Genomic DNA, 15,520 nt, shown 5'->3' on the forward strand with positions numbered 1-15,520 from the left:
TCCCATGGGCACTTGAACCAACAGGTGGTACGGGCGCTTTAGCCTGTTGCGCCACAGCGCCACCCGCGCAAGATTTTTTGATGTTTGCTACAATATGATCAACTTCATAACTTGATGTATGGCACAGTAATGGTCCATCAAATGTGGTCATATGATTATTATTGGGGTATTTTAAATAATTTTAAATCATATAAACACATACTATGTTATTATATATGGCTTTAGGATTATTGTTAAATATGGCAGAGAAAAAAACATTTCCAATAGGTCCCCCTCTTTGGTTATGGTTAATGGATTTGCCACTCACTTTAGTGAGCTGCTGAAGATACACGTGGACAGAGCCAACAAGAGGGCTAAAGAACTTCTCATGAGTAACCCAGATGTTATTACCCAGAAAGTGTTGAATTATGGGAATGCATCACTGGAAAACAAACTGGAACAGATGGAGAGAGATAACTCCATAACAATGGAAGGTGATGTCAACGTTGAGGAAAACAATAACAGCAGTGATGGAAGTTGTATTATCCTGGAGGAAGTGGAGAGCGCTCTGGGTGAGTATAAGTGCTGATAGGCCAGTAGAACAAAAGATCAAAATACATAAGTGACTTTTTGACATGATTATAAACATTGAGGAAGAGTGCTACATCATGCATATCCTTTTTTCCAGCTCTGACTCTGATTTCTGCTGAGCACTTGAAAAATGAAACTGTGAACAAAATGCCAAAGGATGGTATGTAACAGATATACATTTACAAGGGAACATACTGAATGAAATAACAAAAAAAAAAACCTTTAGTTAGTTTTTTTCTGACTAACTTTCCTCTGAAATCTGCAGATGTAAAGAGCATCAGAGCGAAAGTCAGCACAGGGGAAGGTGACAACGCAGATTTCAACGTGGCAAATGACAAAGTGTGAAATTGCTTGGGCCTTGGACTGGAGATGGGAAGGACGACTGGACATTTTTGGTGTCTGGTTCTTCCGTTGCTACTCCTATTTTTATTTTTATTTTTTGCCCCATCTGGCTAAAACTTTTCAGTAAAAGTTTAATTGAACCTAATCTGTTCACGTCTCCTTCAACTTTATTTTGATGTGTACAGATAAATTTGTGCAATGAACATCTGCCCACTAATACTCTTCTGGCCAAATTTGACAAGTTCAGTTTGTCCCATGGAACCGGAGGCCACAATTAAATGACTGCAGGTACTTTATTTAGCAGGGGCCTCATCACAGAAACTCTGGAGCCTAATCTCAGTTTAGGATGGCATTTAGGATTGTTGGTATTACAGAAGCATGTCTCCTAACTGCATTTACATGCATAACTTAAGATAGGAATTTGACCATTACTGTACCATACTAACTTAGATTAGGATGGCCTAATCTAAAAATGTCCTCAATTCAAAATAACTGCTAAAGTTGAATGTAACAGTCTTGTTAGGTTGTTGCCTAGGCTATGACAAGATGAGAAACATGACTGGGACACCATAAAACATATTTTCAGCACTTAAAGCATATAAGACTACATTAAGGGGAATAGCAATAATAAACAATAATGCCAATGCAATCAATAGCCCATGAAAATAAACAATGAAAATAAACAAATAATATAATATAATATATACGGTGGCGCATTGCATTCACATCACAACAAAAAAAATCAGGTTATCTCATAATTATGACATATTATTTCATAATTACAAGATAATTATGAGATAAGGATAGGATCCATACTGAGGATCTAAACAGCCTTTCAATAAAAGCAAGCACATATTTCCTACTGATTTCCTGCTTTGAATGACTTTCGTACTTTGAGAGATTAACATGTCTTTAAGTGGCATGAAAAATAAGCCTGTCAAATCGCTGTCATAACGGCCAAAGGCAATACAATGTTGCACGTTGACAGTCCTAACCAGTAGGTGGAGGTACTAGGCCTACTACGCATAGGGCTACCTCCATCCACGATGTCACACGCACACTTATTTTGTGCAGCTAGGCTACTTGTTCAAGTGCCATTGATGAGATAAACAGTCAAATATTTTTTCTACACGTATTATATTGAGAGAAAATAGTCAGTTGTAAACAAATAACTCTTCTTATGTAACCCTTTTGTAAATGGACTGAAGTTGGCTCTAAATATCTACTTTTATCGATTATGCTAACCGTTAGCATCTCTATGGGATTTCTCATATACATTAGCCATAAGCTAACACATTAGTTTCTATTCTGTAACTTGAAATGCTAGTCTACATTTTGCTCTTAAACAAAACATTGAAGGAAATAACTGAGATGTACTCTGTAGGTCTGCTTAGTTTTACAGTGAATCCTAAGTAAAGGTTTGAAAGGAACTTCAGCTTCAGACTTTCTCTTGGGATGCTGTTAGGCCTATCTTCTCTAATGTTGCTAGCCCATGTCATTGCCACACACAAGTGGGGGCAGAATTGGAAATGTGTCATCATAATTGTGTGTCTTGAGTCTTATCTGTCTTATCATGACTTTAAATCATGAGTATTGAAAAGCCAACCATGTGCCACTCAAACACCTGGGCACATGAAACTTGGTGGGCATGTAGCTCCACTAGACTTTTACGGACACAGATGGTTGTCACAGAGGCATAACAAGTTAACCTAAGATACTTGACATGCATAGTAAGCTAATAGAACAAGGAGGTGAGCTATACTCAACTCTTAACATTATGTATGACACAAATGTATACAAAGATGTAGGACAGTCTAGGACTTACTCCTCAGGAATAGTAACTCCAAACTGGCATTCAATTGGAATCAGAAACATTCTGCAGCTCTGTCTCTAGGCTGTCTATTTTCTCAATGATATTCTTCTTCATCTCTTCAATTTTCTCACTCCTGACTTTACGCCGAAGACCTTGTTCTGTAAATAAAAAGTTTACAAAAAGGGAATGAACAGGTGGACCTGAGCTACTGAGACTAAGATGAGGGGCTTATAACATTATAGGCAGTCGCCAGTTTGTTAGTCTGTACACTAACAGTGACTGCAGAAATAGCTTTAACTGAGACAGAAATTACTATATAATTTCAAGGTAAGCATTTTGTATTTAGCGTTTCATTCTTGGTATGGTTTTGTCCTCTGCAGTGTAACTAGTGGTACATTATCAACCCTGGACACACGGTGGTGTATCCCGTGAGGGAAATTTGGTCTCTGCATTAATGCAATCCGTGAATTAGTGAAACACACTGCACACACAGTGAGGTGAAGCACACACTAAACCCGGCGCAGTGAGTTGCCTGCAACAACAGCGGCGCTCGGGGAGCAGTGAGGGGTTAGGTGCCTTGCTCAAGGGCACTTCAGCCGTAGCCTACTGGTCGGGGTTCGAACTGGCAACCCTCCGGTTACAAGTCCGAAGCACTAACCAGTAGGCCACGGCTGCTGTGTTGTGTTTTCTACACCACAGATGGATAACCATGCAGGAGTATAGGTTCACAAACTCTTTACTGATACTTTCACTGCTGGACAGGCTCACTCAATGCATCTCTGTAAACTGTATCCATCCGCGGCTTCATAGGAAAACACAGTACCGCATTACTACACATAAAATAGTTCCTTTAACAAAAGAACATAACATATGGCACATACTTGACTGTGATTTTTCATATGATTGTGATGTGATGTACACTTACTGGAGATGGAGGACACTTACTTGCAGGTTCGGGTTGGAGGCTCATGTCAGATGTGTCAAGTCCAGGTACTTCTACTTCTTCCAGATCCCTCAGCAGTCTAGACAAGTAATCTTTGAACTCTTCAATCTCACCTCTTGAGAATACATCTGAGATGTTGGATTGGTATCCTGACGTGGCCTGTGAGTAGTTGAAGGTAGGGGGATCTTCATTTTCAATCTTCATTGTGGACATCCAGGCCAACACCTCATCAAACTTTTCCTTGGGTGCCCTGTCACTCACTGCACAATAACAAAGAAAGATGTGAGGATCTTGCCAATATTCTGTAAAATAGCACTTTCACAAAATGAAAAACAACAAGTGTTAGCTTCAATATGTTTGCTTGGTATTGGATTCAATTACCTATGTCCAAGGTTGGGTAGAAATGGATTTCATGTAATCTGGATTACGTAATCAGATTACAATATCAAGTAACTATAATCAACCCAGATTACAATAATTTAAAAAAATGTGTAATCAGATTATAGTTACATTGTTGGGGATTACTTGATTACATTTTATCATGCAAACAATGCAACCTCTGTATGATAGCCTAACTAATGTTTTTGACAAGCAGCCCATTTGTTTCTAGCCTGGGTGCCATTCCGAACTTAGTCCCGCCCCACGGGAAGTTCGGTCTGGCATTGCTCCATTGTGGGGCAAGTATGCTCGCCCTAAATCGGGCGGACCAATCAAATCAGGCTTTACGATGATGGACAGGTGAGCAACAGCGCCTGGTCTATCACGTCATCTGAGCACGCTTAGATTAGGCTTATGTTTGAAACAAAAACGCTGTGGCTAGAAGGATACATGGCTTTTAAGACCCCATATGGAAAATTCATATTATTTAATGAGTTTGTATCACTGAATTGTATGAAATGTATTTCTGAAAACTTTGGCCAAAGTTGAGATGTGGGAAAACAGCGCTGTTGCATTGCGACATGTTCCCTCATTCGTTTGAAATCTCTGATTGACCACCTGTTCGAGGGATTTGCGACAGCCTTTCCCAGCTGTTTAACATGTTTGTAGCATATCACTGTTCAACAGAATTATTTTAAAAACGGAGGGGATATAGGAGCAGAAGGATGGTTTGTGTGTTTTCTTCCTACACCTCACGGTAAGCTATTTTGTTGCTCTGATTGGTTAGGTCTATCCAATTGAGTGCAGAGGCATTCCCCCCCTGTATCGGTTGAAGCACGCCCCATAATTACGTCCCAATGGAGCAGTATCAGACTCATATTCTGACTAGAATTTGAGTATGACAACGTCAGGCTAATTTGTTTCTCTACTAGATGTCACTATCATCCACAATTGTTTCTTTGCAAGAAAAAGGTTCAAATCAAAACCCAAGATGGACATCGACCGGTAGACCCATTCCAGTCGGGAAAAATGTGTTCAGTACTTGGGAATATCACCACAACTTTGAATTAAAGACAGTGGAAAATAAGAATGTGTATGTTGTGTGCAAGTTGTTTAAAAAAGAAATCCTAAAGTAATCAGATTATGTTACATGTTTTGGGTAATCCTATTGATTACATTACTGATTACAAAAATTGCCATGTAATCTGTAGTCAGTAATGGATTACATTTTAAAGTAATATGACCAAACTCTACCTATGTCTATGTCCTAGTTTTTAATATGAATTTCAATATTCTGCACGTAAATTGTAAAATGTAATTAAGGAACATAACAAGCTAATATAAAATACATAGCATACCGAGCCAATCTATAGAATAAGCAAACATTTAATTGACCTAAAATAACTCAACTCTAACATTATGTATATTACACAACTACAGACAAAGATGTATTTACTGCTTGGCCCTATATAGTCAAAACTGTTCCTCATCTTGGAATCTGGGATGTTGGATTTCAGGTCTGCCTCCATGCTCTTTAGTTTCTCACAGATCTTCTTCTCAACCTTCTCAGTCCTCTTGCTCTGGTTGATAAGTGAGAAGAAAACCTTGGGTTTCCACCAAGCATCTTGTTCTGTAAATAAACAGTTTAGAAACAGGAAATGATCATCTAAACCTTGGATATTGGACCTGACACACTGATTCTGATTCAGAAGACACATACTTGCAGGTTTGGGTTGGAGGCTTGTGTCAGATGTTTCAGGTCCAGATCCTTCTTGTCCTCTCAGATCCATCATCAGCTTGGACAGGTAATCTTTGAACTCATCATATATCTCTGCCTCTCGTTTCTTCCATTTTTCCTCCAGACAGACACTAATTTCTCTCTCTACCCTCTGGCTGAACTCAGTCATGTTTGGGATGTAGTGCTTGCCTTCGTTAATGGCCACCATCTCCTTAATCCTCTCCAGCAGCTTGGGGACCTGGTTGCTTTCACTCTTGCTCTTGTTATCGAGGACGTGGTACCTGTTGCCACATCTCTCCACCAGCTTCTGCAGGACGGGGCGCTCCACCATGATGTGCTCTTTGATGGCCTGGTCCCCCAGCTGGTCACCATAGGTAAACAACACCAGAGTGAATTTCCAAACATCCTCGCCAAACAAGACCATGTGGTCCTCTAGTTGGCTCTCCACTGCATCATGTTGCTGTTCAGTAAAGGAAGTGTCTGTGTCAATGACCAACAAGAACACATGAGGCCCAGGAGGGCACAGGAAGACGCTCCGCATGATTTCCTGTTTAACATGCTCTGTGGTGTCTTTCACATTCAAGTTCTTCAACCAGCCAGGAGTGTCTACAACCTTAATTGGGGTTTGATCCATATGTCCCTCGTGCATCATTGAGCTGGTTATCATATTCTCAGACTCATGGATCTTGTCTCCCAGGATTGTGTTTAAGGTAGCACTCTTTCCCACAGATTGACTTCCAAGAAGAACCACCCTAAGTTCTGCGATTGGCTCCACTTGTTCAAGTTCTAGAGAGTAGTGTAAAATAGTGTTAATTTTGTCACCTATTTTTAATTTAGTCTTAGTCTTAGTCTTGTGGCAAAATGTCCTTTTTAGTCTTTGTCATATTTAGTCATTCAAATATCAATTTTGTTAGTCAAGGTTTAGTCGACTAAAAGTCTCGTCATTTTAGTCTAGTTTTAGTCAAAAGAAAACTAAGGTATCTTAGTCTTAGTCAGTTTTAGTCAAAACATTTTAGTCTTCTTTTTTTATAACAAATTATTTCTGATTACCATTTGAGTCAAATAGTGTTTCACACATCTCAATTTTCCAACAATATTGTGTGTCCACAGGGCTACTCGTCTGTTATAATTACTTATTCTGATGTTTTGTCAGTCAGTATGTTTACATGCACAGGTAAGTCAAGCTAGTTATAGCTGGGCTGGGATTTGACCATATACAGTAAAAGATTTGACTGGACCACTGTCATGATATTCGTAGACCAGTGTTTCTCAAAGTGTGGTCCGGGGACTACTGGTGGTCCGCAAGCTATCCCAAGTGGTCCACGAGCAGACATGGTAAAATATAATATAGATGAGTTGTTTGAATATTGAACCAACTTGTATGTAAATCCAAACAGTTCTGCAACACTGTCTATGTAAGATATGCCAGTTTAAATCATACAGTATGAATCCTCTGACACAATAAGCAAAGTGCAAAGACAATAAGCAAGGTGGTTCAGTGAGTAGGCCTATTGTGTAGACTAATATACTGTTGAAGAAGGTCTATTTTTTTATTTTTTAGCTAGGGTTAGTTAAGTGGTCCTTCGTCTGAAAAAGTTTGAGCAACACTGTCGTAGACCCAAGTATTAATGTTTTACTCCGCCACGCTAGATGGCAACACGCTAGATGGCCAAACGCAACACATTCCCCAAACAAACTCTCCATCTTAGCCATAGCTAACTTGCTAGCGAACTTTCCATATTAGCTTACTTGCTAGCAAACTTTGCATCATCAGTGTAACTAGTTAAATAGTTGATATTACATGCTGAACATTTTCGCATGGACATTCTGGGGGATGTTAATTTGTATGAGAGAAGCTTCAACTTCTGGGTATGTAGCATTGTGGCATAAAGCATAAGTAGTTAGCTTGCTAACTCTGGCAGAAATCTCCGGGTGTTTTTGTTCCATGTAGTTTCGTGTTGCAGTCACAGGGTAGTAGCAACAGCACGTAGACTAGCCTACAGGAAAGCTGTTGAGCATGAACTCATTCGGAATATTTTGAAAACGTAACAGCTAGATATTCTGTCTTCTCATTTTGTAGATGAAAATGAAGAGAGATTTTATCTTAGTTTTTATTTCATGCAAAACATTTTAGTCTCGTCTTTTTTCGTCAACAATAATGCATCTTAACTCATTGAATGCCAAGCTGTTTTCAGAAGCTTTGTCCTAGAGTGCCAGCAATCTAGACCATTGTTGATGATTTTTGTTCAGCCACAGCATATTCTGTGTTATAGCTATGAACACATACAATGGCTCGTTTGAAAGGTGAGACTTTAAGCTCTCAGTGGGTGCTAACCGTGTATTTCTACACGCCTCTGTTCCTGAGAAATCCCAAGCTAAACAGTGGCTAGTTTTCATCAAAATCGCTTTTTTTCTAGAAATGGAGATATAACATCTTTCATGAAATATGAAGTGTTGCCTGTAAAGTTTCCAGGAAGTGACCTGGCGAGACTGCCACCTAGTGATAGACCCACGAAAATGGCCTGGTTTTGAGCTGACGTGCATGCGTCACTGATTCGATCCAAAGCGGCAACCGAGTTATGATAAAATGTCCAGATAAAATGTCCAGATTGTGCGTTTTCATGAGTTTTCGTGGCATCATTTCGTCCCATCTGACGAAATTAACACTAGTGTAAAAGAAAAAGCTGGACATGATTTTAGACTTAAACTCTCTTTGACTCTCTATCTATATCAGAACTGTCTCCAACCTCTTGTTGGTGTTAAGTCCCCCAGCTCTGGTGTCTGTCCCTACACTTGTGTTTATCTGTTTGGTGACCCCTGTTGGTTTCCATTAATTACAGGTGAGCCACACCTGAGCAAGGTCTACCTGTGCGATAGCAGGATTCTAGGACCGCTCCTGTGGGGCGCACACAGAGACTGATTGATTTGCAAAAGGAAGCACAGCCGTGTTTTCGGTGCTTCTGTGACTTCCGTGACTAGCTGTCCACATGGCAATATAATTTGTTCCCGCTTCGCTTCCCTTTGTTGAACTTTACTTTTTACCCTTTCTGTTAATAAACATAACCCTTATTGTTACATCGAGCCCATTAATGTGCGTATGTTCTTATGTTATGGCTGGTGTCCGACTGTCCGTAACATAGTTGTCTTCAGGATCATTTTGAAATAAGACTGGTGTTAATCGTAAGACTTTTGAAAACGGTATGTTAGGTGAGTATTCTGGTGATTGTCTGTTCCTTGCTTTATTAGTCAACTGAAATGTTTGTTTTATTTGGATGGATATCTCAGACGGAGGCATGACTTGAGTGAGTGATGGTCTAGGCCAGTGGTCCCCAAACTACGGCCCGCGCCACCTCATTTTGGGTGGCCCCCCAAAACATGTCCGTGGTATATAGCATCTGGCCCGCATGGGAGTACGACATCGTCAAACTATAACCTCCGTAATTTTCCCCATTCATTCTCTATGGCGAGACTTAAAGCGATGGTTCGGAGTAATTTCACCCTAGGGTCCTTTGCACCATGACCCCGAGCCTAACACCCTCCCAGAACCTGTTTTGCCTTGGTCGAACCCTGGTCGAGTAGCGCTGTCAGAAACAAATGACTTTCTGCAGGCGCTTATGGAACCTATAGAGTATCTCGTAAATGACCCCACTAATAATGCCCTGAATGGTACGAAACTTCTACAGTAGTACAACTATGTTCTGTACTCAACAAAAAACACTAAGTTGTGAACACTTTGGAAAAAAATATTAAAAACTGGATATACCAAAAAACTTTGATGTAATCGCTTCGACCAAGGGAAAACAGGTTCTGGGAGGGTGTTTGGCTCAGGGTCATGGTGAAAAGAACCCTAGGGTGAAATTACTCCGAACCATCGCTTTAACAGTACACATGTAATACTCTTTTTGTCCACTGGTGGTTGTTTTGGCGCTGTTTTGCGTTTGCCATCGAAAATGGAATGTAGGCCTACCTGCCTATGCTGACTGTATCAGTGCTCAAAGTATTCTAAACGTTTATCAATTCATTGTTAATAACTAACTTCTATTCAAGTCATATTTCTAATAATGCCCTGAATGGTACGAAACTTCTACAGTAGTACAACTATGTTCTGTACTCAACAAAAAACACTAAGTTGTGAACACTTTGGAAAAAAATATTAAAAACTGGATATACCAAAAAACTTTGATGTAATCGCTTCGACCAAGGGAAAACAGGTTCTGGGAGGGTGTTTGGCTCAGGGTCATGGTGAAAAGAACCCTAGGGTGAAATTACTCCGAACCATCGCTTTAACAGTACACATGTAATACTCTTTTTGTCCACTGGTGGTTGTTTTGGCGCTGTTTTGCGTTTGCCATCGAAAATGGAATGTAGGCCTACCTGCCTATGCTGACTGTATCAGTGCTCAAAGTATTCTAAACGTTTATCAATTCATTGTTAATAACTAACTTCTATTCAAGTCATATTTCTGGGACTTTATTTTTTTTTCTAGGATAATTATTTCTATTTTTTATTCACTCGTTCAAATGTTCATACAAATTCACAATTCACAAAGTTCTCATCAGGTGAGTGAAAGTGGTCATTTCAGATGTTTTTGCCAGCACTTCATAAAACGTGCAGATCGTGGAAGGCAATTGCAAGATCTGTCTGCAGGCTAAGACTCTTTTATTTTTAGGTCATGTGACATGGTGACACGGTGGTAAGTCCCTCCCTGGCTGACAGAAGTCAGACAGGATTTCTAACCAGTAAGCATTTCGTCCATCCCAGTATGCATTCAACCCAGCATGCATCACATCAAGTCAGATCTGAGCAGATCTGCATGAAGACGAACAAGCCTATTGTGTTGTGATGAACGTGAAAGGAAGTGACGTCATTTCACAAGTTGCGGGTTGTCACAAGCCACTCTTAAGATGAGTACGACGGACAAGTGGATCACACGATAATAATGGCAATAGTCAACTTGCAACTTGCTTGCAATAACTTTGTTAGCAAAATGCGGAATCCCATTCAATCTCAATGGAGCAATGGTTCAGCCTATTGAAAAAAATAATGTGTTCTTAACATGCTCAGTACATAAAAATAGATGTTTGTTGTTTTATTAAGCATTTGATAAGGTAAAATGCCCAGTTAAGATTTCAACATAAACACTTAGCGGAGTAAAAAGATATAGAAACCCTCTCTTTTTCCTTGCTTCACTGTCGTGATGCTGCCATCTTTGTTGAAATTTTCAGAAGCTCACAGATGGTAGAAATGATGTTGCCCAATCTCAATGGTTAAGTGTTGCTCAGAAACATTGCACAAAAAGTTGCCCTGTGTATCATCGAATGTCAATAATAAGTAGAATAAATTGAAACTAATTCTATGAAGCACCCCTGTTAAGATAATATACATGTTAACGTGTGTGTGAGAGTGTGTAACTAACACTTAGTTCCAAGATAATATACAGCTATAAGATATAAGATACAGCTCTGGAAAAAAAAACTAAAAGACCACTGCACATTTTTCTGATGTCATTCTACAATTGCTCAGTGACATTTGAATGAGTTGACGGTCATTTGACCAGAGAGCTGTATGAATATCAGGCCTAAATTTGGGGTGGGGCGGGGTGGGGTTGCAGAAATATCTTAATAAATATGTCCTGTTTTTTTTTGCCTTACAGTGTACAGGCTCTTGAACTGGTTCCATTCAGAATTCTTTGAATGACATTTTGAATAGAACCAGGATGCTGCATGTATAAAAATGAAATGTGTATGTATACACAATATCACATAGGCATTAAGATCACACGTTCTTGATTTGTCAAGTACTATAAATCTAGTCTAATCCTTTGTGCTAACCATTAAATTCTAGCCATTCAGTTATTTCTCATGATAATGCTTTTGTGACCATGTAAGACTGTTAATCCACTCCCTATATACCTTTTAAGGAATGCTAATGAGTCTTGACTTGTAACATTGCCACTATTTTGGAGGCCCCACCTTGTTTCTGTGCCTTGAGCTCCTCTGTCTTCTCCATCTCTTCTTCTTCACAAGACTCCTTTATTCCTTGATGATCTTAAAGACGTTGAACACATCAGATCTGCACACAGGATTTCTGCTCATAGTCAAATTGCACATTGAAGATTTGACACAGCATCGAATCATCTGCACAGAATCGTATCATCCGCATAGAAGTGCACTATGCAATTTCTACTGAAGCAAGAAAAGGAAACTTCATCAAAACCCAAAAAGGCCAGGTTTAGTCTTAGTCTATTCTTGTAATGATTCCAACACCCTTGTTAAATATGGGACCCTGGATAGGTCTGTAGTTATTCATATCACTTGGGGCACCTCCTTTATATAGGAGAAGTCACTAGGGCTGTTCCCGCTGTTTTGGAATAGAACCAGAGAAGAGTGTTAAATTAAAAATGTGAGTTAAAGGCATGATGGGGGCTGTGATCTTTAAAAGATGAGTGTCCAACTGATCTGTACCCAGTGAGAATTACATACACTTGGAACAATGTATAGAAAACTTCAGATTGGTCCACTGGTCTGAATGAGAAGGAAGAGTTCATATGAAAATGGGCTGGCTTTTTTAATGGTTGCATCACAACTCACTTGACTAGACTTCCTTTGAAAATAAGACCACAACTGGTTTGGCTGGCTTGCCTGGATAGTTTATGCCAGTCTTTGCTGTTTTTATATAATAAGATGAACTGCAGTTATAATGAGCCCAGACTCTTCACTCTAAAGAACATGTTCAAGCAAGAAACAACTGCAATACACAATTTTAGGCATACGACATGTTGGAGTCGATTCGATTGAAATAACTCAAAAACCTCTGCAGTGTAATGACAATTTGTACAGTAAATCAAATTCACAGTAAATCCCTTATTTCATCATCAGTACAGATACGTTGCATTTATGATAATAAGTGATTTATTGACCTGACTATGTCCTCTACTAATGAACCAGTACAATGTTTTGGTAAAGGTTAGTCACAAAGCGTAATGGAATAAAACAGTAATGAAACATATCATAATGAAACATACAGCCCAAAACACTGCAGTCGTGCACAGTAATATGGTTTTGACACGACCCCTTCCTATCTGATGAGATTTATAACTTACCCAACTCTGGCGTCTTAGTGATCCTGCTCTGACTTTGCTCTAGTTTGGATGTATCGTCGTACATGGGTGTCTATAGGTGCACTGTTTAGTTTTGGTTTATTGGAAACTGGTTCAACTTGTTGATATGAGAATCTGATTTGTTATTCCTGGTTTACCACAGGTCAAACTCAAGTATGCGTAACCACTTTACGCCTGTACCTGTTTATTTGCACCTCTCTCAGTAAGAGACATTCCCATATGGAGGTAAAGAGGTAGAGCCAGGGAAATGGCATAATAAACTAGCTGCAAAACTAACATAACTGTTTATCATACTATAAAGGTAATAACAAACATCCATCCAAACATCCAACAGCCTTATAATTTTATAATTTCACAAAAATTATTATCTATTTTCTATGTGTTTTTCTGTATAATGACTGTGTGTCATTAAACCACGTGCACTACACTACAGTGCTTAGTTGCTTGTCTACAATGTTGGCCTACTCGGATAGGTGCAACAGAGTTAGTGATAGAAACATACTTTATCTTTTACCATTTTATCAAACGTCACAACATTCTGACTTATTTGACCCAATTCTATGTTTCCAATGTGAAATAGCGTATTACAGAAGATTATTACAGAAGATTGTAACCTGCGCTGCCCCTTTAAGAGAGTTCACTTTGTTGTCGGCATCTCTGCCTTGCCCTAAGTCTGCAGTTGCTGAACTGAGGAAACGAAGGCTGCTACTTAGCCTAATTGTAAAAGTGTATTTTCAAGTGATACAACTCAGATGCAATATAATGCAGTTATAATTGTGCAAGTAACCATGTAACATTCAATATACTGAGGAGCAGCAGAGATCAACAGGCTCATGACAAGAGTGAGTAACCAGGGCTCATTAAATTTGGCCCTTTATAGGGAAGAATGGCCACCCCTGGTCTATTATAACCGCTCAGTCAGCTGAACTGAGGAAAGACAGCACTTCGCCTGAATAAAAGAGCAACCAGAACTATCAGTGTGGCCATTATTCCTCCAAGTGCATTACAGTGAGTACATAGCCCCATTTCAAAGGCACATGGAAAAGGCCAAAAAATCATAGGAATCAGACTTGTCCTGTAAAACATTGCACAATAAATCTGATAGATAGACCTTGTATATGCATATGTGTGCATGTGTGTGTGTGTGTGCTCTTGTTGAGGACATGGTACCTGTTGCCACATCTCTCCACCAGCTCTCCATGGCGGGGGCCCTTCATCATGTATGGTCCTCTAGCGCCCTCTACTGTTGAGCTGTGAAAGGTCCTGGTAGGACCAGCAAAAAAGCATGAGGTCCAGGAGGGCAGAGTGTTAGCCCTTGGATGATTGTCTACCACAAGAACTTTATGGCCAGCCACATCTGCTGTAGCCTGCTGGGACTCAGTGTTGCAAAGTATGTGCAGTAGGTCCTGGCAGAGAACACTGTTTCCAGCAGAGCTAGTGAGCGGAGCGGAGAGAGAGTGAGCGAGGGGCGGAACGGATGGAATTTTGTTGGAGCGTGGAACGCTTTTTAATTTAGAGGCCGAAACGGCCGCTCTGTTCCACTCCAATTTTTAGTTTTTTTGTATATTACTTATGTAAGTGCATGTTGTGTGTGATGTCTGTATGCTACTGATCATGGGCGGACTGGCCATCTGGCATACCGGGCATTTTCCCGGTGGGCCGACGCACCTTTTGGGCCGATAGAATAGGCTATATATAATTTAATCATTCTGACCAATGATCGGCCCAAAGAAGGATAATCAGCGGCCCATTGATTACATTTCCATATTGACACTCGACTGATCCAATAACAGCTCCTGTCAGGCCCCACCCCTCCCATTTTGGCTCAGAGCCAGGATTCTGTGAGTGCATCAAAAGTTAATCGAAGTTAAAGTTAACAAGAAGTGTAATCGAAGAATCGATACAATATTGCAAGTAGGCTAGCATATGTCAGCAACATGTTGAAGTTCGTTGAGTTTGAACGAGGATGTAAGCAAGCATACAGAGGAGAGGGACAGTGAGCAGGTGGTGGAGAAAGCCTAGTTGAGGCTACATGATAAGAACTCAGTGGTGGAGCAGGTAGGCTATGTGTGACATGCCATGCTGACGATGATGATTATTATGAGATATTAATTGCGATAATGTAATTATATGGTAGGCTAATGAATTTTCTAAATGAAGGATTTGCAAACCCGGACAGCAAAAGAGTATCAAATCGACGTTAACTGTTGGTCAGATTGATCAGTTTAGCCTACGTCAGACACCCAAAATTCAACATCGATGGCAAGCCAATTGAGCATTTATTCTGATATCTTGATATCAGGCATAATTGTCATGTACATGTAAGCCATTTTTGTCAACTAGTTAACTAGTGAGCCATGTTTGTGTGAACTAGTTAACTAGTGAGGGCCAAAATATGCACACTAGTTAACTAGTGGGAGCCAAAAGGCTCACTAGTTAACTAGTCAACACATTTTAGCTTCACTAGTTAACTAGTGAGAGCCAGAAATGTCTACTAGTTAACTAGTAAAGGCCAAAATGCATACCAGTCAGCTAGTTGAAGGCTTTTGGGTCTCACTAGTTAACTAGTGACAGCCAAAAATGTGCACATGTTTACTAGTGAAGGCAAAACACCTC

The 15,520-nt window shown here is 39.9% G+C and overlaps 1 protein-coding gene across 1 annotated transcript; it reads right to left on the minus strand.

The window, feature by feature from the left end:
* Positions 1-454: 454 nt before the first annotated feature.
* On the minus strand, positions 455-14,218 carry LOC121710992. Its single transcript, XM_042094234.1, has 6 exons — positions 14,130-14,218; positions 5,767-6,211; positions 5,503-5,676; positions 3,671-3,928; positions 2,724-2,883; positions 455-526 (listed from the first exon to the last, which is right to left on the minus strand). Exons 2-5 carry the CDS (start codon positions 6,206-6,208, stop codon positions 2,768-2,770), a joined length of 990 nt encoding a protein of 329 aa, XP_041950168.1. The 5' UTR covers positions 6,209-6,211; positions 14,130-14,218; the 3' UTR covers positions 455-526; positions 2,724-2,767.
* Between the last annotated feature and the right edge of the window lie 1,302 nt (positions 14,219-15,520).

The sequence above is a fragment of the Alosa sapidissima genome, chromosome 6 (assembly GCF_018492685.1).
Source record: "Alosa sapidissima isolate fAloSap1 chromosome 6, fAloSap1.pri, whole genome shotgun sequence".
In the NCBI taxonomy this organism is placed as follows: domain Eukaryota; kingdom Metazoa; phylum Chordata; class Actinopteri; order Clupeiformes; family Clupeidae; genus Alosa; species Alosa sapidissima.